The sequence below is a fragment of the Coloeus monedula genome (assembly GCF_965178545.1).
Source record: "Coloeus monedula genome assembly, chromosome: 3".
Lineage (NCBI taxonomy): Eukaryota > Metazoa > Chordata > Aves > Passeriformes > Corvidae > Coloeus > Coloeus monedula.
The window spans coordinates 22360363-22385769 of record NC_138783.1 but is presented as its reverse complement, the minus strand read 5'-3'; the positions used below and the strand labels follow the sequence as shown (position 1 = coordinate 22385769).

Below are 25407 nucleotides of genomic sequence, written 5' to 3'. Positions count from 1 at the left end.
GTTGGTGATTTGCCCTACATGCAAGCTTGGAAAACTGCAGAGGCAACGGGGAGAAAAAAGGTGACGCCAGTGAAGGGAGAGAGAAGTGAGGGATTTCACCATCATAAAGGGTAACAGAGAGGGCAGTGCTAACATGCTTTGTTCATAACCAGGTCTGGGATTCCTCTGACACCTGCCCTTTTAATCAAGCCTTTCTCCAGAAGGTTTGTATTGCACTGGGCATCAGTGCAAGGTCTCAGCATCCTGAATTCCTGTGGAGGCAACGATAAGCTCAAATGCCATGATAAATATCCCCAAAAAGGCACACACACTGGATTTACTGTTCTTGGTATTTCTAAGATAAAAAATAAACAGAGCATATTAATTTAAACAAACCTTATTCCAGACTACATCGTCCATACAAAGACATACAGAAGGGCACAAGACCCAGAAATCAAAGTAAAAAAAGAAACCCTTTTCAGATCCTTCTTTACAATGGCTAGCTTGTCTTTCCCCTCAGCTCTGACCTGAGTCTCACCTACAACCATGCACCTGAACTACACAAAATGCGAAGACACCTCCACGGATATCACCTTTGGACTCCATTTTCTCATTCAGATGCTACAAAAAACCCACCAAAACCCAAAAGTTTGCTTTGCCTGGGAGCAGCACACCCCAGGTGAGTGGCAGCCTACATCCGCTTCTGGCATCCATTGCCCATCCCCAGCTGGGGGTGATGCCAGTGGGACACTCTGCATGGGCAGCCTCGGGGGAAGGAGTCCTCAGTTGGTGTGTATGGAGTGGTGTGCAAGAAGCAATGGTTGTTTCTGAGGCAGGATACTGCTTCCTGCCAGTGCCAGTCACCCAAGTCTTACAGGGAAAGCTCTCTGAGGAGATCAAGTTTGGGCTCTCACAGACCCCCCAGCCCTGGGCTCTCCACTGCTAGCACCAGGATGGACAGAAGTGCTGGCTATCTGTGGGACACAGGCAGCTGCCCAGAGTAGCCAGGACAAAGCCACCACCACCTCCCTGAGTGCTGCCAACCCCCTCTCAGCCAAACTCAGCCTGCAGTCACGGCTGACCAGGCTGGGGCTGACACTGCAAACCAGAACGAGGCAAGGTTTATTCCTGATCCCCACATTCCAGAACAAGGCACATTCCTCAGAGGGATGTGTGGCTTTAGCATTGCTGAAAAAACACGCAGTGTTTTGGGGGTGGGAGGGCAGTTGCTTTTGGTGCAGGGGTGCTCCCAGTCACACGAAGGTGGGTTTCAGATCGTCTTTGAAATTCACCACAGGCTGGGGCCCGCCACGGTGCTCTGTCTGCTGATCCTCGCAGTCACTGGGCTCTGTGTCCGTGTCCGTGCTGCTGCTGTCCAGGGAGCCGTGTGGGCTCTGGAAGCAAACCTCGCAGCAGGGTCGGTGGCAGCCATGAAACATCTCCTCAGAGCTGCTGCTGCTGCTGGAGTCGGAGTCTGGGTAATAGTACAGTGAGCGCAGCGAGGGCTCAGCGGGTCCCCTCGGGGTGCCCTGCCACCGCCGCTGCTCCTGCGGGATGCATGATGAAGCACCCTGGGACTCTGGCCACCCCCGCCACCTCTCTGGCTGGAGACAGGCCTCCCTTGGCATGGCTGGAGGGGATGGTGCTGGGGGGTGAAGGGGCCCTCTGCCAGCCATCTCCCCTCCCATTCCCAGGGAGTTATGTGCTGACTCTCCATGGCCCCAACTGCCCACCTCCTTCACCCTGCAGCTGGCACGAGGGGATATATGTCCAGGGAAGCGTGTAGAGGCAGGAGGCAACGGGATCCTCCAACGATGCCTTGCCAGGTAGGGGCTGAGGGGTGTGTGGATGCCTGGGTAGCCCTCCTGGCCCACCCGTGTTTCTCCCTGTTCGCCTGAGGTGCCCCGGTTGCCAAGTGGGGGTCCTGCAGATAAGGCTGGGCTGTAGTTTTTGCCATCCAGGCTTAACTCTCGCAAGATTTCCCACAGCTTCTCACTGTTTACATAGCTGACTTTGGGGGACGACTCCCAGGCTACACCAGCTGAGTTGTCCCGGCCTGGCAGCTGCTCTGGAGGCTGCCCCTGCGCTGCAGGTGTCCCACACTCCTGGACATCTTTCATGCCACCTTCAATGCTGTCCCCTGTATTAAAAAGCAGCACCTGAGAGCAAACAGGCTCCTGGGTTGCATGTTTCTGGAGGGCCTGAGCATTGCTGCCAAGTGGTGATGTACCCAGCAAGCAGGGGGGCTGCCACCCATCCCTCTCTGGATCCGGGGTGCAGCAGTCCCCCGGTGCATCCCCAGGCTGCCCTGAGCTCCAGGTGCAGGGAGCTGCTGGCAGCGCGCGGGGGTCGCAGCCGCTCTCTGCAGACATCAGCCTCATCAGCTTCTCCTTGGCGCTGCTCACTTGCTCCTGCAGGCTTTCGATCACGGCATTTTTCTGTGTCAAACAAACAAGCCTGTCAAGTGTGGGGCGGGCAGAGGGGACGAAAACGCTGCCAATTTAGAAGCAGGCACTGCCAGAAAACAAGACACCCCTTTCTGCATGGCAAGAGCCACACCAGCAGCATGTGTGACCTCAGCCTCCCCTGCAGCCCCCCAGACATGGGTGTGGGAAGGGGCTCACTGGGCAGGCAGCTCTACAGGCTGGGGTGTTTCTACCTGTGCAGTGCAGGTGAGGGAGCAGGAGGCTGGGGGCTTTTCTGAGACAGAGCGTCTCCCCTGTAAATTAACCATGTTTGACAAGGCTGTGGGAACCAGGCTCTCTTGCACTCCTCCCTGCATAATTTTTTCAAGCCCTCCAGATTATGCCTAAATTTTGGTGCTTTGGAGTGTGACAAAACAAAGCAGTTCTTCCCCTCAGGAAGGAAGGGGCTGGTGAGGACAGTGTGGACAGGGGTATAAAGAAGGGCTTCCCACCCTGCAAAGCCTTCAGCCCACAAAAGGGAGGGGGAGAAGCTGGAGGAGGGGGGCTGGCAGAGCCCTGTACCTCGGTGAGCAGCCGCTTCATGGAGTTTTTCTCCCCTATGAGCTGGTAGAGCTGCTCCTCGCTGTACACCGAGCGGCAGCTCCTGCTTGGGCTGGTGAAATATTTTGCCATGTGGCTCGTGGTTTGGCTTTCTTCTTCAAAAGCTTTCCACTGCTTGAGCTGGGGAGTAGAAGAGGGTGTTATCCACAGAGCCCCAGCCGACACAGCGGGAGGCAGCACAGCTCAAGCGCGAAGGAGACAAAGGGATGGAGAGGGGGAGACAAAGGCAGGGTGTGACGGGGAGCAGAGACAGGCAGCAAGAGATGGCTGGGCGAGGGGCTGCAGTGTCACTTGGAGCCTCCCACCCATCTGAGCCCTACCCTGTTCCTAGCTCCAGCTTTTAATGCAGAGAGGGTCAGTGCCTGGCTGCACTGAGACTGCTGAGCAGACTGTAAAAGCCCCCTCCCTCTTCTCCCCACTCCCTGACTCCATGACAGACAAAGACAGTGTCACGCATGCCCCCTTATCCCCGAATCACTGGTGACAAGCTGAAAAGGAGCAATGTTTAGTATCTGTTTTTCCATCTAGTGTTTCCCTAGAAGACTTGTGCAGCCCAGCTCCAGCTGTTTATTGATCTCAGATGAGCCACTGAAAAGCAAGCCCATTAGGAAAAACAAGGTAATGAATTAAAAGATCCAAGTTAAATAAAATGTTCAAGGGCCTCAAGCTCCCACAGAAAAATGGTACAGGCAGAGTGCAAGTACAGCTCATCAGCTTCTCCACCCTCAGTCCAAAAGACCTGGAGCTTGGCAGAGCATCACCAGCAGGCTTGGTGCTCACCAGAGGGGGTTTGGATCCTTGCTCCCAAAGGCTGCTCATCTAAGGGGTTGGGGCTCTGCAGTTACACTGCCTCAATTGAGGCAGGAGGGGACCTCTGGAATTCATCCCAACTGCCCTGCTCAAGCAGTGTCAGATAGAGCAGCCTGCTCACAACCGTGTCTAACTGGGCCTTGAGTATCTCCAAGGATGGAGACTCCACAACCTCTCTGGGCATTCTGCTCCAGTGCTTTGCAACTTTCACAGAAAAAACTCCAGCCTTTTCCTTATGTTTAAATAGAATTTCCTGTGTTTCAGTTTGTGCCCATTGTCCCCTGTCCTGTCAGTGGATACCACTGAGAAGAGCCTTGCTCCCCGTCCCTATTCCACCCCCATTGATATTTATACACATTGCTGAGATCCCCTGAGCCCTCCCTTGCACAGATGTGCTCCTTCGTCAGCTTCACCTCTTCCTCCCTTTCTCTCCTCATGTCCTTGAGCCCAAACATCCCTCCAAACATTCAACTGAGTAAATAACTGTTTCCTCTCCCTCTAACAATGGGAGCATTATTCCCACTAACGTGGTGGCCAGGCACACCAGGCTGCTCCTGGAGGACACAGGAAGCAGAAGTGCCTCACCTCACCACAAAAGGCTTCCCTTAAACACCTCCGCCTCTTCCTCCTCCTCACTTGTGGCAAAACCCAGCTTCCTTCTCCAAAAGTGCAGAGGAGGACAGCCTCCCCTGGGGACCACCAGCAGCAAAGAAGTCTCCTCTGAGAGTGGCTGGGCCATCTGGATGGCCTGTGCCCAGCTCCATCCCTGCCAGGGGCAGAAGCTCGTGGTGGGAGTGTGCATGTGAGGTTTGAGGACAACTGCACCAAGGACAGATCCCACCACCTGCATGGAGCAGGAGGAGGGGGCCAGTGGCTGCCTCGCCTCATGTGTGCTGTCTGCATGGCTGTCACCTGTGGCACGTTCCTGCAGGAGGGTTTCTGAGCAGCAGTGCTGCACTCCTTGGAGACTTTCCAGGACATAAAAGGAACAAGGGACAAGAAAGCTGGAGATAGATTTTTTACAAGGACACAGTGCTAGGACAAGGGGGAATGGCTTTAAACTGAAAGAGGGTAGGTTTAGATTAGATATAAGGAAGAAATTCTTCACTATGAGAGTGGTGAGACACTGGAACAGGCTTGCCCAGGGAAGTTGTGGATGGCTAGTCCCTGGAAATGTTTATGGTCAGGCTGGATGGCACTTCAAGCAACCTGGTCTAGTGGAAGCTTCCCTGCCCACAGCAGGGGTGTTGGAACTAGACGATCTTTAGGTCCCTTCCAATACAAACAATTCTGTGATTCTTTGAGACTCAGAGAACTTGCTTGGGGAAGCAGAACCACCGGGGTGGGGTGGGGTGGGGCTTGGAGAATGAGCTGTACAGGTGAGTCCAAACATTTGGGGGAAAAAGCAGGAAAGAGAGTGCATTGGCCCACACAGCTGATGTTGCTAAACTCCGAAAAGGTGCCCATTTCCAGCCAAGTGACAGGACAGAGGTGGCAGCATACCTGTGGGACAAAGATGAAGCAGTTGATTGTGGTCGTACACACAAAGATGCCTCCGGAAGTAAAACCAAACAACAAATTATGCCAAGTACGGAAAAAACGGTGAACTAAGCAGATGGTGCCAGCAGCCAGGAAAACAAGGTTGACCCCAACGATGAGTGTCAAGGACTGGTTGACTGGTGAGGAGCTGACGTTGTCGGTCAGACCGGCCAAGTAGGTCCCATATAGCAGGAGGATACTCTGGAAGCAGAAAAAAGAGGTTTCCAGAGAGTGGAAAATTACAGCCTGATGGTGTCAACCCCCACCTCACACCAAGCCTGGTGAGCTCAGATACACTCAGCACAATCCTAATTAATGCTCTTTGATCTATAATGCAGACCTGGAGTGCGCGGTGGTGACGCCGCAGCAAACACCCGGCACGCTGCTGCAGGCCAGGAGAGGGGCTGGGGACACAGGGCAGGAGGGAAGGTGCTGGTGGGCACAGGGGGTCCCAACCAACAGGCATGAAGAGCCAAGAGTCAGCTCAGCAGGTGCTGCCAACAGAGCAGGGCACGGCTGGGAGAAATTGTGAAAACCACCCCTTGGGCAGCCTGGAGCAGGAGAAGCAAAGGCAGACAGGAGGCAGAGGTCTCTGCAGGGCTGCTGCAGTGGGTGCCATCAAGGAGCAACACACACCTCTGAAGGAGCAGGAAGGATATGAAGGATATCCAGAAGAAATTCAAAGAAGACGGCAAGGAGAAATGGAGGTTTAGACTGGAGGGAAGAGGATGTACTTGGTGCCTCTTTAAATAGCAATAATCCAGGAAACTACCAGGTGCAATTCTTCTCCCTTCCCTTTGCTGTTTCCTGACTCCAGCAGCAGGGAAAGGCACTACAGAAGTGCTCTGTACACAGAGGCTCTCCCTCCCCCCAAGCAGACCAGTTGTTTCAGAGCAGGCTGTCTCACCACCCTGCTCCTCAAGGGTCTCATGCATGCATTTTTCCAGTGTGCTCAGGATAAAACTGCCCAGCAGGATGAGCCTCTCCTTCCCTAGGTGACACTAGCAGGAAACACCAAGTATTTTTTGTCTGCCTCCATAGTGCAGAGCATGGTCTGCCTTCAGGATCATTTGGAAACACCATCTAACAAAGTCCCATCTCCTCCAAGGGCCTGGAATACAGGGAATATGACCTACATTATTCCTGTGCTACCCAGTAAGTGTCAGCCTTTTATTAAGAGTCATTGTTATTTGGGCATCAAGAACTACTTTGTGACATGAGATGCAGATGTTTTTTCAACCCTTCTGAACTCCTCTGTGCTGTGGCTGCTTGATGACTGTGATGGCCACTGCCAGGGCTAAGGTCTGGAGGGACACAGGCAAGAGAGGTTCATGTCCAGATTTCTGGTGAGACTCCCAACTTCAGAGCAGCATGAATTCTCAAAGTGGGGTTGTAAGAGTGAAATCTGCCTTGCTGTGAACCAGGCTGGCGCCTGACCCTGCTTTGTAGAATCTGCACTGGACCATAACCCTGTCCACCACAGGGCACCTCCAAACAGCCCAAAGGCAAGCCAACCCCTAATCCCTGAGCAGGAAAAAACCAGCACCGAAGTCCCATTTAAATTCATACAGTCTATCTGGGACACAGACAACATAAACTAGGACTCTCAGTAAGCACAGGAATAAGTGGTTGGTTTGTTTGTTTGTTTTGAACTTGAGCAGAGGACTTTGCTCCTAATTCCAGGCATGTCCTTGGCAAGTCATTTCTGTTCATTGCTCTGTGCCAGTAAAACCAGGATAATACACTGTCTTCCCAGAGGGCTGAGCACATAAATGCCGTGGATGCTAAGACGTGCTATGTACGCAGAGAGATAAAGCCTCCTCTCACATTAGAGTAAATCCAGACTAACTCCAGAGAAACCACCAAGGAAGTACTCTGTGACCCCCAGTAAGTAGGAAGGAACAGGGCCAGATTCAATGCAACACTAAAAAAGATTACCTGGAACGGATAATGGGGATGTTTTACTTCCAAAAGGATTTTGTAAGGGCTGCAGGCAAAGACATTACCTGTCTAAACCCTAACACAAACTGCAGACAAAATCAGAGGTGGAGACACAGCACTAAAAGCCCAGGTAATACCTACATTCCCTAACACCAAAGGACTTTTAAGGACAGTCTAGATTCATGTCTTTGAAATTAAATGTAGAGGAGAGGACTTGGCTGTGTTGTGAGGTCCCTTCTGCTCTTTTTCCTATGATTCTGGGTAGATGGTCAGTGAGTATTACATTACAGTGAATCACAAAGGAAGTGCCTGTGCTGCACGCAGAGATGAAGCCATTCCCAAAAAAAGGCTGTGATCTCACAAGCTTCATCAACATCAGCTTTCTGAAATGTGTCCAGCCTCTGCCATACCAGAGACACATGAGACCACAGAAAATTACAGCCATAATTATACCTACATAGTTACATCAGTGTAACTAACACTGCTGGAATAAGAGTGGCCGTGTGCAGAGATTCACCAGTGAAAGTGCACCTCAGAGGTGTAATTAAGCTGATAAGCATCCTGTAAAGGTGGGGACCAAGCACTTGTCATCAGCACATCTTTGGTTTGAAGTCACAGGACTCAGGGGCTGAGCCACCTGGTGCACCTTTGCAGTGGTCATTCACTGGAGTCTTTAGGAGGGAGTGTGACACAAAAACATCAAGATGTGGGTTTCAAGGAGTGAGATGGATGAAGCTCAGGGGGTTGCCAGGAGAGAACTAGAGAGAATGTATGTGCACAGTGTACATAAAGGAGGCAGGCAAAAAGCAGCTAGCAGGGCTTTCACCCTTCCCAAGATGGGAAGGACTGGAAATCGGGGGGCTTATGAGATGAACAGGAGTAGCTGGGATCTGCAGTAGGCATGTAGCTTGGGCAGGCAGTGAAATGACAAGTGCTGCTAAACAGTTTAGGCTGAAAGACAGGGAGGAGGTGAGATATAATGCAAGAATCAGTCAAGAGGCTACATACCTTAAACCCTAAAATGAGAACGAGCCAAAGATCGGAATAGAGCGATGCGCAGGACTGCACCCGGCTCACGGAGCACGTCATGCCTTTCTCTGTCGCCTACAAGGCAAGGGAAAGGCAGAAGTGAAGGCTGCAGCCTGGCACAGACTGACGGGAAGATGCATTTAAGCTGGTCTCCTCTGTAAATTTCTGAAAGGAGAGGTCAAGGCTGGTGCTCGAGGGGCAGAGGGTTCAAGCAAAAAGATTTTGGCCTTCTGCTGCCAGCAGGGCTGGTTAAACATTTCTCTAAAGCATCTGCAGATGCCTTGGAGCTCTCCTGTGTCATGCAGGTGATCTGCACAGACCTGGAAATTTTGCAGTGGACCCTCACCTCTGTAATAGACCAGACATAAACCAAATCCAGAGTGCCCAGAAGGTTTTCTGCCTAGTTTTTCTTTCTGTTGTATTTCAAAGACCACCTCCAAATGCCTGGCCACCCACCAGCTTTGTCCGCAGAGTTCAGGACGCAGCAAACCCTGCACCGCCCCTCCTCAGCCTTTTACCCGCAGTGAGACGCTGAGGCTTCGGAAGCACTGCACTGGGTCAGAGAACACCCATGTCAAGAGCAAGACAGCGTCTGCCAGCACCAGCGCTGCCACCATCGCCAGCAACTGCAGGTCTTTGATAATCTGCAAACACACAAGAAAGTAAAGGCTACTGTGGGGAACAAATGGACACCAATTACCTCCATCCCTTTGGGTCCCTTCCTATTGTTTCTTTCAAGTGACATGTCCATCCTACTACTTCCCCCAGAGAGGTGCCCAGCACCTACATTTGAGTTGGCCACAGGATCTCTGTGTTCAACTCCCAAATTCTTGGAGACCTAATCAGGCTTGGGGCCAGATATAAACCCTGCCTGATGGTGTGGGTAGCAGGTAAATGCTATGACAGAAAACAGTTTTTCCAAAACAAGGCTATCATCCCTTATGCCCACATCACCAGAAGAAACAAAAAGGGTGGAGAAAAAAACCTGGTAGGATTATCATTTTGCAAGTTAAACACAGATCCCAGTGTGGAACAGGAGTCCTTGCTGGTACCCAGTTCTGCTGCAAACCCTCTTGTCCCATCTTTCACCTGAGACCTTTTCACTGCTGGAAAGTGACCACTGAAAGTTGTAAGTGCACTGTTAAGTGCTCGAATTTCCCATTTCCCTCCCAGCTGCTGAATTCCCTTCCTTAAGTGCTGCAGAGGAGTACCCACCACTCCCTTCCTGCCTTCAAGAGGAGATCAAATGCATCTGGGGACGGCCCTACATCATATGCTTTTGAGGACACCTGGTTTATTTTCATCCCACAAAAACAATCAGCCCAGACCTGAACACAAACACTGGTGTGTAGCGTAATGAAGGCACATGGCCAATGTAAAATGAGAACACTGCTCAGTGATGGGGCTGGGACTCACTGGGGAACCCACTTGCCTGTAGAGTGGAAAAGCTCCTGCCTCACTGTGCAGGAATAAATGAGGGGCCCATGCCCAGACAGGTGTGAAACTAGAGCTGTCATTGTGGCATCTGTCCCTGTCGTGGGCCAGTTTTATCTGTATCCCACACTGGTTTGGGACTTGCTGGTGTTTGCCCTCCTTGGAAAGTTTGCCATTGTCCCTTCCCGCCCCGGGTGCTGCGTACTCACCACCCGCTTGTCCGGCACCCTCTGGGTGAACACCTTGTAGAGCCGCCAGCTTTTCCCCAGGACAGGACCAAACACCAGGGAGGTCCCCACGCACAGCAGGCAGAGCCTCACCTGCCAGGGGTCAGAGCAGGGGGGCTGAAAGGGGCTGGCAGGGACACCTCCCACCCTCCCACCCTGGGATGCAATGAGGATGGGTGGGGACATGCCTACAGTCTTCTGACTTGTGGAGGGTGGTATCAGATATCAGGAAGCTGACCACAGGGTGAAATAAATTCAAAGGCACGGATTTTTCTTGTAGGCATGCCTGCTGCCTAACTTTTCCTCCCCATCCCTAGAGACTCTCACTGGAGGAGCAGGCAGGGAGAGACAGACAGCTTGTGAGCAGCAGGGGCACAGAAGGTCCCAGCACCAATAAATCCCTTGCTGGCACCTCTGTTAATTACCCTCAGCCCAGCGGCTGAGCAGGATGCAGGGTGTGCTCTGTCCCATGTCCCACTCCCCCACACGGGTGCACACCCACTCAGTCTGGCAGGGTGGCTGCCTCAGGTCAGAACATGGGGGTTCATCACACAGGTGAGTGTTTTGATGAAGATTTGCTCTGCAGCCGAAAAACTTACCCACAGCCTCACAGCACCTGTGCTGTGTCTGGCAGTGGTGGCTGTGTGGGGGATCTCATCTCCCTTTGGGCTCCCCTCTCCCTGCTGCACTTTTACAAGCCCAGCAGCCTGCCTGCCTGCGGGACCTCTCCCCGGGGACCTGCCTCGAATCCCTTCCTCGGTGCAGATGTGGTTTGCAGAACAGCGAAGGCCATTCAGACAGAAAGCTCTGGTTGCCTTTTGCGTATGCGAAAGCCACAGCCCAGCTGAGCAGCGAGGTGGTGACAGGCTGGGCTGGGACGGAGCCTGTACAGGTGACACTGGCTGGGAGAGAGCACGTACAAACAGGCCTGGACACGCGTCAAGGTGCCCATCCCAGCAAAACCCCCGCTCACCTGAATAAGCTTTTCCATTGAGTCTCCAGACGGCAGGCTCTGCTCTGGAATCCCAAAGAGGTAAGCACTTGTGTAAGTCAGGCCACTGCCCAGCAGGGTCACAATGTTGAGATTGGGGCTGGACATCTTCACAATCCTCCAGGAAACAAAGCAGGGAAGATGATGACAGTTACTGAGTGTTATGACCTGGCAGCACAGGGGTGAGGTCCCCTTACAGGGATAATGTTGGCCATAAGGGATGCTGACACACTGTCCACCCCCAGCCTGAGCTGTTCACCACTGCTCCAAAAGTTCAGCCATTACTCCATGGCCCCATCCTCTCCCCTTTCTTGCTGGAGTGTTTCACAATCCTTAAAGTATTCATTTAGCCCTATGGCAACACTTCTGCTGCAGAGGGGCAGAAGTGGAAAACCACACCAATGCAGCCCAGGGTGATTGTCCCCAGCAGTAAGCTTTGGGTCCAAGAACTATGTATGCCCCCAGGAACAGGCCCTTCCCACTGCTCCTTCCTCTAGGAGATAGCTCCACACTCAGCACAGTCTCAACTTCAGGAAGCTGCCAGCAACGTTCAGGTTACAGTGTCCCCTCTGTAATTTCACCCCATCACTCATAATCCTGTAACTGTATTCAGGGAGGGGAGAATCAACCCACTGATCTCTCATGACCTGTCACCTTTCCCCAGCAAGCCCACTGAGTGAAAGCTGTACCTCCTGCCATCCCCCCCAATAGCTCTGCTCCTTCCATCTGCTGCCAGGTCATTACTTTTCTCTCTCCTTGAGCTCCTTCCTGGCTTGCTGTCTTGCAGTCTCTAAACCTGGGGTTCAACCTGTCTCTCCCCCTCCCTGCCTTCCTCACCACGTCTCAGCCCTTGGAGAAAGGTATTCACCAGCTCATGGTCTCAGCTGCAGCTGAGAAAGGTCTCCTCTGCCCTCCCAGATTCAGGAGGCAGACCAGTATTTATTTACTGCAGAGCAAATAAATAACGCACACTCAGTACAGCCCATTCTGAGATCAGCTCAGGTGGCCACTGAACTCAACACCACTCAGTAAATGAGGTGCTTCAGACTGGGACACAGGTCATGCACTGCAGCAGGCACAGGGCTCTCAACACAAACCCTTATGGGCAGGACCCTCCCAACTGCACAGTGGCTGTCAGGAGCATTAAATTCCTTTAAGCAACCAGAGAACTCAAACAACATCAGTCCAGGCTGCACTCAGATGTATGCCTCTGTGCAAAACAATGGCACATGGAGAGCAAAGGCTTTGCCAGGTGAAGCCTGGCAGAGGGATGTATCCCTGGGGGAGGAAGCAGTTGAGATACCAAGGGACCAATGAAGCTGAGGAGAAGGTGGCAAAGAGGCAGCCGAGACCCAGAATTGCTGAGGAAGGCCCAGCACTGGCTGAGACAGATTGAGCTATGAGGAATTGCTGAACCTTCTGCTGGATTTATGCTGCCTTCAGGGGAGCAAGACTTTTTATCTACTTTGTGCAGACTGATCAGCACCAAAAAAAGTCTATACTTCATCACCAGCTTCTCTCACCAATGGAGATCATGTTCCCCACCAATATGAGCAACCACCAAGATCAAAAAGGGTTATCAATATCTTCAAAGTATGAGTGGCCCAACAGCAGAAGGACATGGTGCACTGTGGGGAGTATGATGGCTTTGCTATGGAGCTGTGCTGCTCAGAGCGATGCTCTCAAGCATGTGGAACAGAAAAGGAAATGAGCTCTCTTTTTGCCCACTCCTGTTGATGGTTTTATGGAGTAGCACTTCCAGGATGAGACCATGCATCACTGTCTGTGTCACACCAAAGGGCACCCATAGAGTCAGAGAATCATTAAGGTTGGAAAAGACCTCCAAGACCATCAAGTGCAACCTTTGACCAAACACCACCATGGGAACCAAACCACAGCACTAAGTGCGACATCTAAGTGCCACACTTCCAGAGATGGCTACTCCACCACTTCCCTGGGCAGCCTGTTCCAGTGCTTGACAACACTTTCAGTGAAAAAATTATTCCTGGTGTCCAACCTGAACCTCCCCTGATGCATTTCCTGAAGCTATTTCCTCTCATCCTGTCTACAGCTCCCTGCCTTGGGGAGGAAAGGAGCAGTCCAAACAGGACTGTCTCCACCAGTGATCAAAACTTTGTGTGATGGAGAAAGCTGCAACACCCCTGGCATTACCCTTGTTTGCCCCGTGCTGCTCCTTCAGGCTTGTACCCTCCTGATCCTTAGCTGGCCATCAGCTCAGAGCCTGCTTCTGAAGGAGCCTGACTCTGCTACTCCAGCTCAGGGGAATCTCCCAGAAGAGGGATGCCCTTACCTGTTTTTCCTGAAGCGAATTGTGAAGATGAGAAAGAAGAGTGCTAGCAGGACTCCTCCAGTCAGGAATGTCCACACAACTCCCAGGAGACCAGCAGAGAAGGATGGGGAGCTCTTCACACTGCGGTCAAAAGATGTCTGCGGGAGGCAAGAGGGGTAAGGGAGAAAAGGACATTGCTGGGGCTCTCAACAAAGAAGGTCCCTACCCCAGCATGATCACTCCCATAGTTATCCTGCTCAGCTGGAAACCACAGCTCCTGGTAAGAAGACACTCCAGCACCAGACCAAGTCCTGCAGGTAGGGCCACTGAGATGTGTGTGGCCAGGACACAAGCTCTGTCCCTTGCTGAGTGCTCAGGAGGACACAGCAGTCCAGGAGCCCTCTTCTTATGGCCAACTAGCCAAATCCACAATGACGCTGTACAAGTGATTCATAAACCTCAGGCAGCCCTGGCTCTGGGACACAGGAACATGGGCAATGGTTCCCCACTGTCTTGTGGAAAGAAACCTTTGGAGAAAGGTTTTTTTCTCCCGTGGTCCCCCAGTTGGCATCATGCTTCTTTAGATGCTTCTTGGCTCCCACCCTTACCCCTCCCTGCAGCAGACAAGTGACCAGCTGGTGGACGTGACTGGGAGCCAGCAGCAGAGCTGCCAGTCGGGGCAGGAGCACAGCAAAGGGAGTGTGACAGCGTTTTTCAGAGGCAGTGACACACCGAGCTGGGCTCCACCCATCTCCCAGCTGGAAACTAACTTGGTCCCAGGCACACATCAGCTGAGAACCGGCTTTTGAGGGACACTCCCAAAGTGGGTATGATGGAGGCACCTCTCTCCTTGCACACAAGCCACCTTATGGGTTTAAATCTCCATTTAAAAATATTCTCTGCTATCTCCTTATTAACATAAAACGGATAAAACGATCCTATGTGAAACAAGAAACCTACTTCCACTGCTGATCTAAAATGCTCCAGCGTTTTTAACAGGGTGTGCATGTGTGGGCTACTGACTTTTTTTTTCCTTAAAAAAAGCATCACTTTTATTAAAGTGCTGGCACATCCCCTTTAAGGGGGAGGGAGGAGAATGGGGTTTGAGCTGGGATCACACACCTCCTCACTAACTTCTCTGGTGCTGAGTCCTTTCTCAGGTATTTCTGTATCCAATTTCTATTGCAGAAAACTACTTTTCCTGACAGTTGACACGGCCCCAAACTTCCCATTTTTACTTCAAGGTCTGAGCTGTTTCTGCTTCCAACCTGGCTAGAAATAAATCTTCAGGCAGAAGAAAGGCATTTGTTTAGAGCCAATGCCTCATCTCCCTCTTCCCCAGCCAGGCTTCATCTCCTCTGGGCGAACAAGAACAATGCACAGATTGGAGAATTAAAGCCAACATGTAATTCTTGAAACAAAAATGTGTCACTGCCACACGAGCACGGCTGATCCACAGGCTCCTGGCGGCTCACGTGCTGGTGCCACGCTGGTCACAGGGCAACTGGGAAAGGCAACCCCCTGCCTGGGAGAGACATCCAGCTGAGAGCTGCTGCTGCTGGGATACAGCTGCATGCACATCTCAGCCTCGCATTGCAGCAGCGTGGAAGGATCCCTGGGGGATACTCATCTGCCTCCTGCAAACTGCTTCCCACCTCCTCTTCCCTCTTGCTATTCCCTGGGGACTCTTTTGCCTCTCTGGGAAATGAAGAGTACACCAGATGGTGGAGATGGTCAGTCAGGTCAGTCCCCCACTTACAGCAGGACTCTCTGTAGAAACCCCATCATTCAGCACAGATCAGGCCCACCCTCCCCCTGACTGGAGCTGACAGGGCTGGTACAAGGCTGTAATGCCATTCTATTTCTGTGTCCTGCCTGCTTGGGCCCAAGGGTAACACCTGGTTTTTGCCAGTGAGGTGAGCAGGGCAAACTCAGCATTCTGGGGCTTCTGCACTTCTCTCCCAGATGCATCCACCAACAAAATCTTTTCACCTCTGGCTGCTGTCAAAAGTGTTACTGCACCCTATTCCCAGCAACCACCCAGGGATCAGAAACACCCCTATGATCTCCACTTTTCCTTTCCCACACACCCTCCCACCTGACTGCTGTTTCCTTGGATGTTGATGCTACTTGAAGTTGATGGAGCGCTTTGCTGGCTGCTGAGCAGAGTAAATCCTGGTCCTGGCAGGGGGAATATTAATTGTAAGCCAGCTGCCAGAGCCAGAGGAGCCAAGCAGCTTACAGTCTTTTAATTAAAGGCCCATGGTCATGCAGGACGTGATGGAGAGCAGAGTGGGCCAAGCCTCGCCGCTCCATCCAGCAGCCTCACGTGGTGCCAGCTGCAACTGAGTGCATCCCAGTGTCATTTCTATTGGCTTACTAGTGGAGGGGGGGAGGTCCCATTTATTATAGATGATGACTTTTAATTAAATCCTGCTCTCTCCATATTTGAAAAGCACTTTGAAGTTAAAGGGGACAGGAAAGGTCATGGGTAGATGGAGCGATCTCAGGTCAATCCTAAGCAGCTGGCCGACACATGGGAGGGCTGCTTGACATGACTTGGTTGTTGTGGATGCTGTCTCACCTTCTGGATAACTGCTGGGTGTCACCTAGACTGGGCTTTTCTTGGAGGCCAACCAGGAGGTGACAGTGTGCTGCCTTCAGCAGGACTGGGATTACTTGGCAGCTGCAACCCCCTCTTCATGCCTCCCCCAAATCTACTTCTGCAGAGCAAACCTCAAGCCCCAGAGTGCTCCCCTGCATCCATACATCCTGCTGCATCCATACATACCACTGTCACAGTGCAGAGCTCCTGCAGCACCCGCTGCTGCTGCTCCTGGCTGCCAAAATGGGAGCTGCCATCACAGAGCTCAGAGCAGTTGAATCCCAGCTCCATAGCACATCCTCAGCCGTCGTCCAGCCGCACCTTTGCCCTGCTGGAAGGATGAGAGTTGGCTTTCTCCAGGGGGAAGAAACTTTTGGCACACCCCATATCCCCCCCATCAGCGGGCGCAGGGAAGGGTCCAGCAGCCCGGGGCTGAGCTTACCAAAACTGATGTGATGCACATCCAGGGTCAAGACAGGGAGCGACCCCTCCCAATGTCCCTCGGGGTGTCCTCTGCAGCAGGAGACTCAACTCGGGACCTGGGCTCCCATGGAGCACGGTGGCATCCCCAGCACTGCTACGCCACCCTGCAAAACAACACGTGTGGAGGGTCACAGTGGTCCCAGCCCCTGTATCCCAGCTGGGAGCTGAAATGAGGCGCTGTGCTGGTCCAAGAAAGAGCATGGCACCCTGAACCCGCTGCAGCTTTCCTTTGCCAATGCATTTTCCTGCGCTGGAGCAATTTCAGGGTCATTTTGCAAGTACCCTCCTTGCACTGGCAGCAACTGCTGGTTTCATGGAACGTCCCCTTCTTCCAGCAAAGGACCAGCGAGTGAAGACAACAACAAACAGCAACAAGTGTTGCCATCGCTTAACAGGACCTACACCCAGGCCTGGGTGAGCCGAGGGGAAGGTTCTTGAGCCCAGTGTTTTGGCTGACTTGGCCCGAGGTGCAGCCTGGCTACCTGAAGAGCTGGCTGTTTATTAAGGACATTTAGAAGCCTGACACCTCTGTGCTCCCCCTCCCTCCCAGTGCTCTGGCTGCCAGGTATTGTCCCCGCCTGCTCCTGCTCCCTTTGCACCACCTTTCCTCTGCTCCCCCTTTCATTTCTCTTTTTGGTGTGGATTTTAATAGGCCTCATTTCCATTTTAGACATGAGGTCATACTTATCCTCAAGCATCCTTACTCAATTACCATTGTCACCAGGTTTAATTAGCTTCCAGCACACGACCATAAGCAAGTCTCCCATCGTCGTTAGCAGCTGGGGAGGAAGTGCAACAGCTCGCTCCCTATTTGCTCCTAACAACAGGTGGGAGGGAAAAATTATCCCTATCATGCTCCTCGGGGCTGCTCCCTGGTGGAGCATCCCCTGCACCTTGCTGGTGCTCCATCCTTCCCTGTCACTGCTCCTGACAATTTGATGCCCTCTCCTTACAAGTCCTTTCTTTGGAAAAACTCCTGTCATTATGTGAGCAAAGAAAGAGTAAATTAAAAAGAAGCGTGGTCACCAGGACCTGGTCTGAAACTTGATGTTTGTCACAGGGCGTAATCGGGATTCAAATGCCAGAAGAGCTACAGGTGGTGTTCTCAGCTCGAATGTAGACTGATTTTTCAGCTTTAGAGAAATTGCTTACAAGTCCCAGCCCAAGGACATCAAGGTCAGTAGGCTACTTGTCCAAAATTAGCAGACCCACCTCTGAAGCAATAACCCCAGCTCTCCTGCTGGCAGAAGCCTTCATGTACTGTGGGTCCGGGCACCGTCCTGCCCCTGCCAGAACTTTTCCCAGAGTGAGATCAGCTCACTGTGTCCTGCAACCACAGTATCACACATCAGCCAGACTGAAGATTTTACATACACGGTGTGTAAAGAGGTGTTTTTCAAGAATGCTGAAGCCACCCAGGCCCATCAAGTCTCCCTCCCTTCAGCTTGTAGCAAACTGTGGTGGTGTTTCCCCCCTCCAGCAGGATCATCTTCTGGGGGTTTTCATGCCCTCAATAGCTCAGGCTGAGTGATGGGAAAAGAGGCATGGCTGCAGGAGATATCCAGCTGCTCCAGTGAATGCCAGGATTGCTACAATGCTGGAAGCGCAGTGGAGAGTAGGAGACAGGCTCCAGCTGAAGAGTTCAAAGAGACCAATGGACAGTGTGGAGGGGCTGGGTGGGGATGGAGGTAGGAGAGGGGCACTGAACCTTAGATGCTGAGAAGACCTGAAAGTGAGCACTGCCCAGCCTCCATGGGGCTCAGCTCCTCCCCATGCCCCCAGGTGGGTTTAAAGACAAAAACCCCTGTAATTCCTTGTAACCTTCTGCCATGTCAGAGGGGGAACACACCTGGCAGGTGCACCACTACCAAGGCTGGCATGAGGCCAGCAGGCACAGCCTTCCCATGGCTCACAAATGGAGATGTCACCACAAGGAGCATCAGCTCAGCCCTCATCCACCCAAGGGGCCACCCCTAGGAGGAAGGCAGAAGGTGGGTCTCCCCAGCCCCCACCCTGGCATTCTGCAAACGGCTCCCACACAATGTTGATAACAAGCCACAGCCAATTAGCGTTCATTAGTATGCAACAAAGCAAGCACCAGTGCAGTTGTCGCTGAAAGGCAACAGGCATTTCCAGCCCAGCTCCTGCCTCTTGTGAGAGCTGGCAGGAATGCTTCTCTATGGCCTAGGGAGGATCCAGGGGGGATCAGCACTTTGGTGGGGGTCACTGACCCTCAGGGTGAGTTGGGCAATGGTTGTGGAGACAGACAACAACAGGTAACACCCCAATCCTTAAAATGTGAGGGTCTGTTGAGAGCAGAGACTTGTGGGGTTTGGTTTTTTGGGGTTTTTTAAAGACCAAAATGCCAACCAATTCCAGTGGATCACTTCCAGAGCAGAATCAGAGAACGGCTTGGATTGGAAGGAACCTGACAGCTCTGCTTGCCTTGCTCTCCCCTTGCTGCCCTCAGTCTCTGTGGCCTTGCACCTTCTGGCTGCCTGGGACATGGTGGAGAGTATTTGGCCACAGAGGCCAAATACATCCATCAGCTTGCACGTGGACATGATCCAAAAAGCCACATGTTGATAGGAAACAAGTGACTAGACCACATGAAAAATATTAGCACCATCATCTTCTAAGATAAAAGGGAAGCACTGACTGCTAAAACCAGTATTTGGATAAAAGCAATTTGTGGCTACCTCAATGGTTGATCTCCAGGCCTGGAAAACCTGTTTCTTTAGATCTGTCAAGACCCAGGAATACTTACCCTAAAACCATTTAGGTTGGAAAAGAGCTCTAAGACCATCGAGTCCAACAATTAACCCAGCACTTGCAACCCCTCCACTAAATCATGTCCTTAAGCACCACATCTACACGTTTGTTGAACACCTCCAGGGATAGATACAGAATCATAGAATAGTAAGGTTGGAAAACACCTCCAAGATCACTGAGTCCAATATCTAACAGTGCTGAGAAACTGTAGACTAACTGATAAACAGCCCTCTAAATAGACACAGTTGACATCATCTAAATGCATCTTGATTATCTCAAAGTTTCTTCTTCCCTTCAAAACCTTTCTTTTGAAAAAACCAGGAAAAAACCCTTTAAAGAAGCTGAAAAATTGGCACAGCATGTATAGACCCAGAGCGGGCAGAATGAACTTTTCACCCCAACAGGTTCATTTTGATGTAGTGTTGAAAGACAGGCTTCTTCCCAAAGGTGACAGCACTACTTGGGGAATCAAAAGTGGAAAACTGAAGATGTCAAATCACAGACAACAGAACAACTGCATCCAGAAATGTGCCAGTCTTCATGAGCTCTGCAATCCTGCCCGGTCATACCAGCCCAGACAGAGAAATGGTACATGTACCCGTCTGCAAGGAGCACATCTGGAAAAACATCTGCTGAGAAGAACTTTTGGGAAAGTGGCTGTGTGGCCAGAGGCAGAGGAGAACAGCTGGGGAGAAGGAGCAATCTGCAAAGGGCAGAGACATTGCTGTTGCTTCAGGAAAGGTGCAGGAGACCTCGGCTCAGCCACGATGGGCTGTGCTGCTACTGCCACTCCTGGTGGGAGGTGGAGGTCTGCTGGTGAGGAGCAGGCTCGGCTGACAGGACACGGGGCTGCACACTGACAGCGGAAAATCATCCGGATAACTGTTCTGGCAACGTGAACACCACGGGATGGGGTTGTGCAATTCAGAAATCTGGCACTTCCGAGACAGGCTCCTGCTTTTTCCTTCTGCTCTTTTTGTCCAACAAGATCCCTTCTTGTTTGGCCTGAGAAACATGCAGTATTGCCATCCCCAAGGTGATCAAAAAAAGTCACAGACTTACTGCAATACCCCCCGCGATGAAGCTACTTAAAAACTGTGAGTTAAAACACACAGCATATCTGAAGATTATTTTTAATTTATATTTAAAACTTCAGCACCTACATTCTCATGCTTTCCCCTGCAAACACAAAAGGAAAAATAAAGAAAACAAAGAAACCCTGCCTATCACATCATCCTAAAACCTGGGTTACAAAGGCTCAATCCCCAGGAACACTGGGGAGCTACAAAATCGTCACCCTTCTTCTCAGGGACTGTCCTGTGCTTGTGCTTCATTCTGGTCTTGTCCCTGGGATTTCCAGAACCACTTCCAGGCCCCTCAGATATCTTCATACCTCACAGATAGACAGAAAGCTCAGTGCACAGGCACATGATGGAGCACATCACAGAGCCCAAATGGGCTCATCTTCCCCCCCAGGCAGTGTCCCTGCCTATGCTCCCACTCGGTGATTCCCATCCAGGGTATGGAGGACTACCACCAGGAGCTGCAGGACCTGCTGCACACAAAGGAGGGAGGTGCAGGACAAGGTGCCTCTGTCTCTGGATGCATGGGGAGCTCACCGTGTGACTCTCAAACCTGAAATTTTGTGTTGACTGAAGCTAGGTGTGATTTTCAAGCCTCCTACCATTTTGGAAAGCATGTCCCAAGACCACATAGGAAATAACTTCTGAATGTTGATCTCGCTGCACATCTGTCCGCTGTAGCTGCCTCAGCTTGGGAGGATGGCACGAGGCTGGCACATTTAGCTCTGCCTCTAGACTTTTTAACTTTATAAATGCAGGTTAAATACCCACATGGCTTTTTTCAGTTCTGTAGTTTACATTTTGAATGAAAGAAACCTCCATTAAAAAAAAAATCATTGGTTTTTTTGATCCATCACACAGTCCTGCGAGGAGCTGACTCACACTTCTCCAACTAAGGAGGTGATAAGGCTTTTAACTCTCTAACCATAATTGCTGTACAATGATAGGCATGTGAGAAACAGAGACAGACTAGATTGGAGATGCTCAAAGGAAGGGAAATCAGGTGGGAATACCAAGAGGCATAGGGAGCAGGCTGCAGATGAGGCCAATTTGACCAGAGCTGATGGGGAGCTAAACCAAATCCCTGGAGCTGCCCAGGAGCGACTTTGTGCCACTCAGAGACCTGAGCCCTCCCTCGTGTCCAGCTGGAGCAGCTGCTGAGCAGCACACGGATGAAATGAGCATAAACTTCCTTCTACCTCCCCGAAGTGGCTGGGAGTCCAGGGGTTGGGACCCCACCATCCTTCATGCTGGTGGAAGCTCACCTTCCTGCAGTCAGTGAGAGAGGCAGTGGGATCTCTGCTGCAAGATAGCAGCCTCACCACTTGGGGCCAAGGAGGGCACAGCGGCCTCCCGCAGAAACAGGCAGGGGACACGCCCCAAGCACCGCTCTGAGAAGGAGCGGTGCTGCTCCCATGCCCTCCCCGTGCCCAAGCCTCTGCCCGAAGCTGGGTGCTGGGGTGCTGCATGGACAGTAAGGACATGCAGAGGCTTTTCACCACTTTGGGGAAAATCCTGGGTTTTCATTGCTCCATAACAACTTAATCAGTCATTTCATTTATTATTGGGAGACCACACCTGTAAGGTGTTTTTCTGCCTCTATGGACAACCTCCCTGTTCGTTCCCAAGCGCTGGGTCAGGAAGGTCTCCATTCCAAGGGCTGGACATGTGGCAGATGACCTGAAAGTGAGGTGGCAGGGGCTGCCTCTCCAGAAACACATGGCCAATTTCATGCTGAACTGCACCTTCACCACAAAGAGGCAGAAGTGGCCAGGGCTGGCTGCAGGGCCAAACTGTATGGCCACCATGCCCCATGCCCACAGAAACCCAGCTCCTGCCTGCCACACTGCCAGACACAGCCAAAGAGAAGAAAGGCTGGAGGTGTGCAAAAATCTCCCTGCATCTGCTTCACAATTTGCCCTGGTAGTTGCTGCAGGCAAACTGTGAGCCCCTCTGTCTGCGGGGCTGGTCAATCCTGAATCCCTGCCCCAGGGAGGCTGGCACCTTGTCACAGGACAAGGATACTGCAGGACGCCACTGTGGCTGTGTGACACTCACACTTTTCCACCAGGACGCTGCTTCAAGGTGCTGGGTCTGGTGCAGCATTACCAGCTCTCAGAGCTCTGTGCCCATTCCCAGTGCCTCTGCTGCCTTTATACCTGCTCCCATCCATCCACATGCATGACCTGCTTCAGGAAGCTGCCTTTTCCCAGGCCATTTCCCAGGCTGCTACTTTCTCCTTTGGACATGTGCCCCAATATGCTGCTCTGAAGCACAGCTCAGCCCCAAGCACTGCTGCTGGAGGCTCCAACATCCCTTCCTTCCATCAGCTCCCTCTGCCTTCCAGGTGTTTGCACCAGCCTAACAAACAGGAACATGCTAAACAGCCTTACAGGAAGGTGTAGCGTGCAATTTTTTTTCTGTCTTAACTGTACCATCTTTAGAGAGCCATCATGAATAAGAGGTAAAAAAGCCTGATGATTTAGTACTTTGATTTACAAGGGAGATCTACCTTGTGGTTGAGGTGTGTATGACTTAATTAAAAGCAGAAGCTCACCTCCACTGAAGCTGTTTGCTGCCGAGCTATCAAATGCAGAGGAAGAGGCCTCAGAAGGAATATTTCCATAAAGTTATGTTTCACATTAAGCATATGCCTTCAAGAGCTCTCCATTTCCAAAGCTGGCAGAAAGCTACAGCTGCTCCTCCATGCAATCAGACACCATCCCCTCACAGCACCAGCACACCTGTGCTTTCACACACAGGGCTAGGATGGCTGGGCTGCAAAGCCACACAGCCCCAAGCATGGGGACAGCTTCTAGCCCTAACAAGGTCAGCATGTTTTTTCTCTATTTAACTTTTTTCCTTTTAAATTTGGCAGGATTTTGGAAATCAAGTGACACATTTAGTCCTTAAAGAGGCAGGAAAACAGAGCACTGCAGCTCTTTCACCTTACCCCTGATGACCAAGCAGCAGGGAATATTTTCCCCTAGGAGACAGATTTGACTTAAGGCTCTAAAAGCCAGAGATGTCCACAGCTTCTCTGGCTTCCCTCCCAGGTACCACAGGCTGCCAAACTGCACCCAGTGGTGCCCTGCTCAGGCTTCTCATCTCTTTGCTGGGCAAAACAAGCCCCCCACCAAGGGGCAGGGCCACACCAAGGTTAACACGAGGTCTGCCAGCCTGGCTCCCTGCAGACAGCAGTGAGGCTTGCGCAGGGGTGGAGAGGGGCAGCTCCAAAACTGGAGGCACAACCAAACCTGTGTGGAAAGTGCTAGTTGTGAACTGTGTCAGCACAGGGTCGGCAGTGAGAGTGGCACATCCAGTGCCCGGCAGCAGGTGGGTGAGGCGATGCAGCAGCTGCGCCAAGGACGCATTAGAAATGCCAGCTGCAACTCAACACTGGCAGCTCCCGGTTACCCGGGATCTGGTTCCCTTGGCCTCCTCCCTGCCCCTCTCAGCATGCAGAGCACCTGTGGGGCAGCGGAAAATCCAGCTCTGGGTCCATGAGCCACCCCTCCCTGAGAGGTGACCAAGCCCCTGGGAATTGTGTCATGCTCAACTCTGGCAGCCAAGGAGAAGCAAACAAGCTGGGTCCTGGAGCGTTTCCTGGGGGGCTCTCATGCCTGTGAACCCAGGCCACACGGGTCCCTCTCTCTCCCTCTACACCCAGCAGGTTGCTGCACCGTGGAGCTGGTTGCAACTTTTCTTCTCCCCAGTTTGAACTCCGAAAAGCACACGGCTCGCCCAGGTAACAGCAGTTTGGTTAGAAAAAACTGACCTAGGGCTGCAGCTTCATTCACATCTTTGCATCCTGCGAGGCAGCCCTTTCCCATCGCGAGGTGCCGGCAGGCTCCCGCTCCCACAGGCGCCTTCCCGGGGCTGCTTGGAGCCTTCAGGACGGTACTTTCTGGAGAGCTACAAAACACCGGCCCAAGCCCGCCCCGTTTCCAGCTCAGGGGTGCACTCCGGGCACAGCCAAGCAGCGAAGGGCGAACAAGGCGCGCTGCATCCCCCTAAAGCGCGCCCAGCCCACGGCTCCGTGCCGCAGGCGGGAGCACTCGGGGCTGCCAGCCCATCCCGCGGCCTCGCTGCGCTGGGGTCTCGCCGGCGGCACCCCGCATGCTGTGTAGAAAGGGGCACGGGGAGCAAAACCACCAAAGCGAAGAGCGCCAGGGCAGGAAAGCAACTCGGGAGGTAGCCCGGCCGCCCTCGTCTCAGCCATCCCGCTCACAGCCCCAGCCACGGCTGCCGGCCCCCCTCTCCCCACACCGCGCCCGGCGGAGCCCCCGACCCACCTGCGGGGACGGCACCCGTGCGCGGGGTGCCAGCCTGCGGGAACCTGCGGGAGCCCGGCGGGAGCAGCCCCGCAGCCGCCGCGGGACGCGGAGCTCGGCGCCGGCGGCCGCCCCGCAGCGCCCCGGCCCGGCCCGGCGGAGGCGGGCGGCGGGAGGGGCCCGGCGGCCGCGCTCCTCCCGCCGGGGCGGTGGCGCCGGCCCCGCTCCCGTCTGACCCGGGACAAAACTTCTCGGCAGCGGGGAAAAAGCCCGCGGGCCGGGGCTGTCCCGGCAGGGCTGGACCCCGTTTCACGCCGGCGCCTCCTCCAGGCAACAGCAGCATCGACCCCTCCCCAGAACGCCCCCGGTGCCGGAGCCGGGAGAGCGGGACCCCCGGCACAGCCCCCCCGCGGCCCCGGCTGACCTGGCCCCGCCGCCGCAGCCCGCTAGCCCCGCGCTCCCGCGGCTGAGCCCATCGCCGATCCCTATCCCGCTGCTGCCGGCGGGATGCTCCCGGCTGGGAACGGGCCGCCTCTCTTGGGTGCTCCTGGCAGCTGAGGCAGCACAAAACCCCACGTCTGTGGCCAAACCGGCCCGAGAAGGTGAGTAAACGCGAGGGCGGCCAACCTCGTGCTCCGTGACCTGCTTGTGCCGCCCCATGGCTAGTGGTAGCCAGCGTGACTACTGCAATAGGTATGTTTGTGTGAGCAGCGCTCGGTGTCATGTGGACAGACCCACTATCCGTCTCAGCATCCCCGTGCCGACCGTTTCCCTGTCTTGCCTCCCACGGTCCTGATGCTCGCATCAACTTCATTCTCTCTCCCCTCAAGACATCCACTCCATTTTACTGGAATTTCCCCCCAATTCCAAAAGCCAAAAGCTCTGCTCCAGCGCTGTAATTTCTCTCCCAGCCTGCAGCAAAGTG

The 25407-nt window shown here is 53.0% G+C and overlaps 1 protein-coding gene across 2 annotated transcripts; it reads right to left on the bottom strand.

The window, feature by feature from the left end:
- Nucleotides 1–249: 249 nt before the first annotated feature.
- On the bottom strand, nucleotides 250–24602 carry GPR156 (G protein-coupled receptor 156). 2 transcript variants are annotated; one of them, XM_082278717.1, is made up of 11 exons: nucleotides 24504–24602; nucleotides 16314–16458; nucleotides 16058–16202; nucleotides 13288–13424; nucleotides 10959–11094; nucleotides 9968–10078; nucleotides 8843–8968; nucleotides 8304–8399; nucleotides 5319–5555; nucleotides 2967–3125; nucleotides 250–2417 (listed from the first exon to the last, which is right to left on the bottom strand). In XM_082278717.1, exons 3-11 carry the CDS (start codon nucleotides 16160–16162, stop codon nucleotides 1233–1235), a joined length of 2292 nt encoding a protein of 763 aa, XP_082134843.1. In that variant the 5' UTR covers nucleotides 16163–16202; nucleotides 16314–16458; nucleotides 24504–24602; the 3' UTR covers nucleotides 250–1232. The 2 variants fall into 2 exon arrangements, with proteins under 2 accessions (XP_082134843.1, XP_082134844.1); XM_082278718.1 differs by having other exon boundaries at nucleotides 16058–16199.
- Nucleotides 24603–25407: the final 805 nt, after the last annotated feature.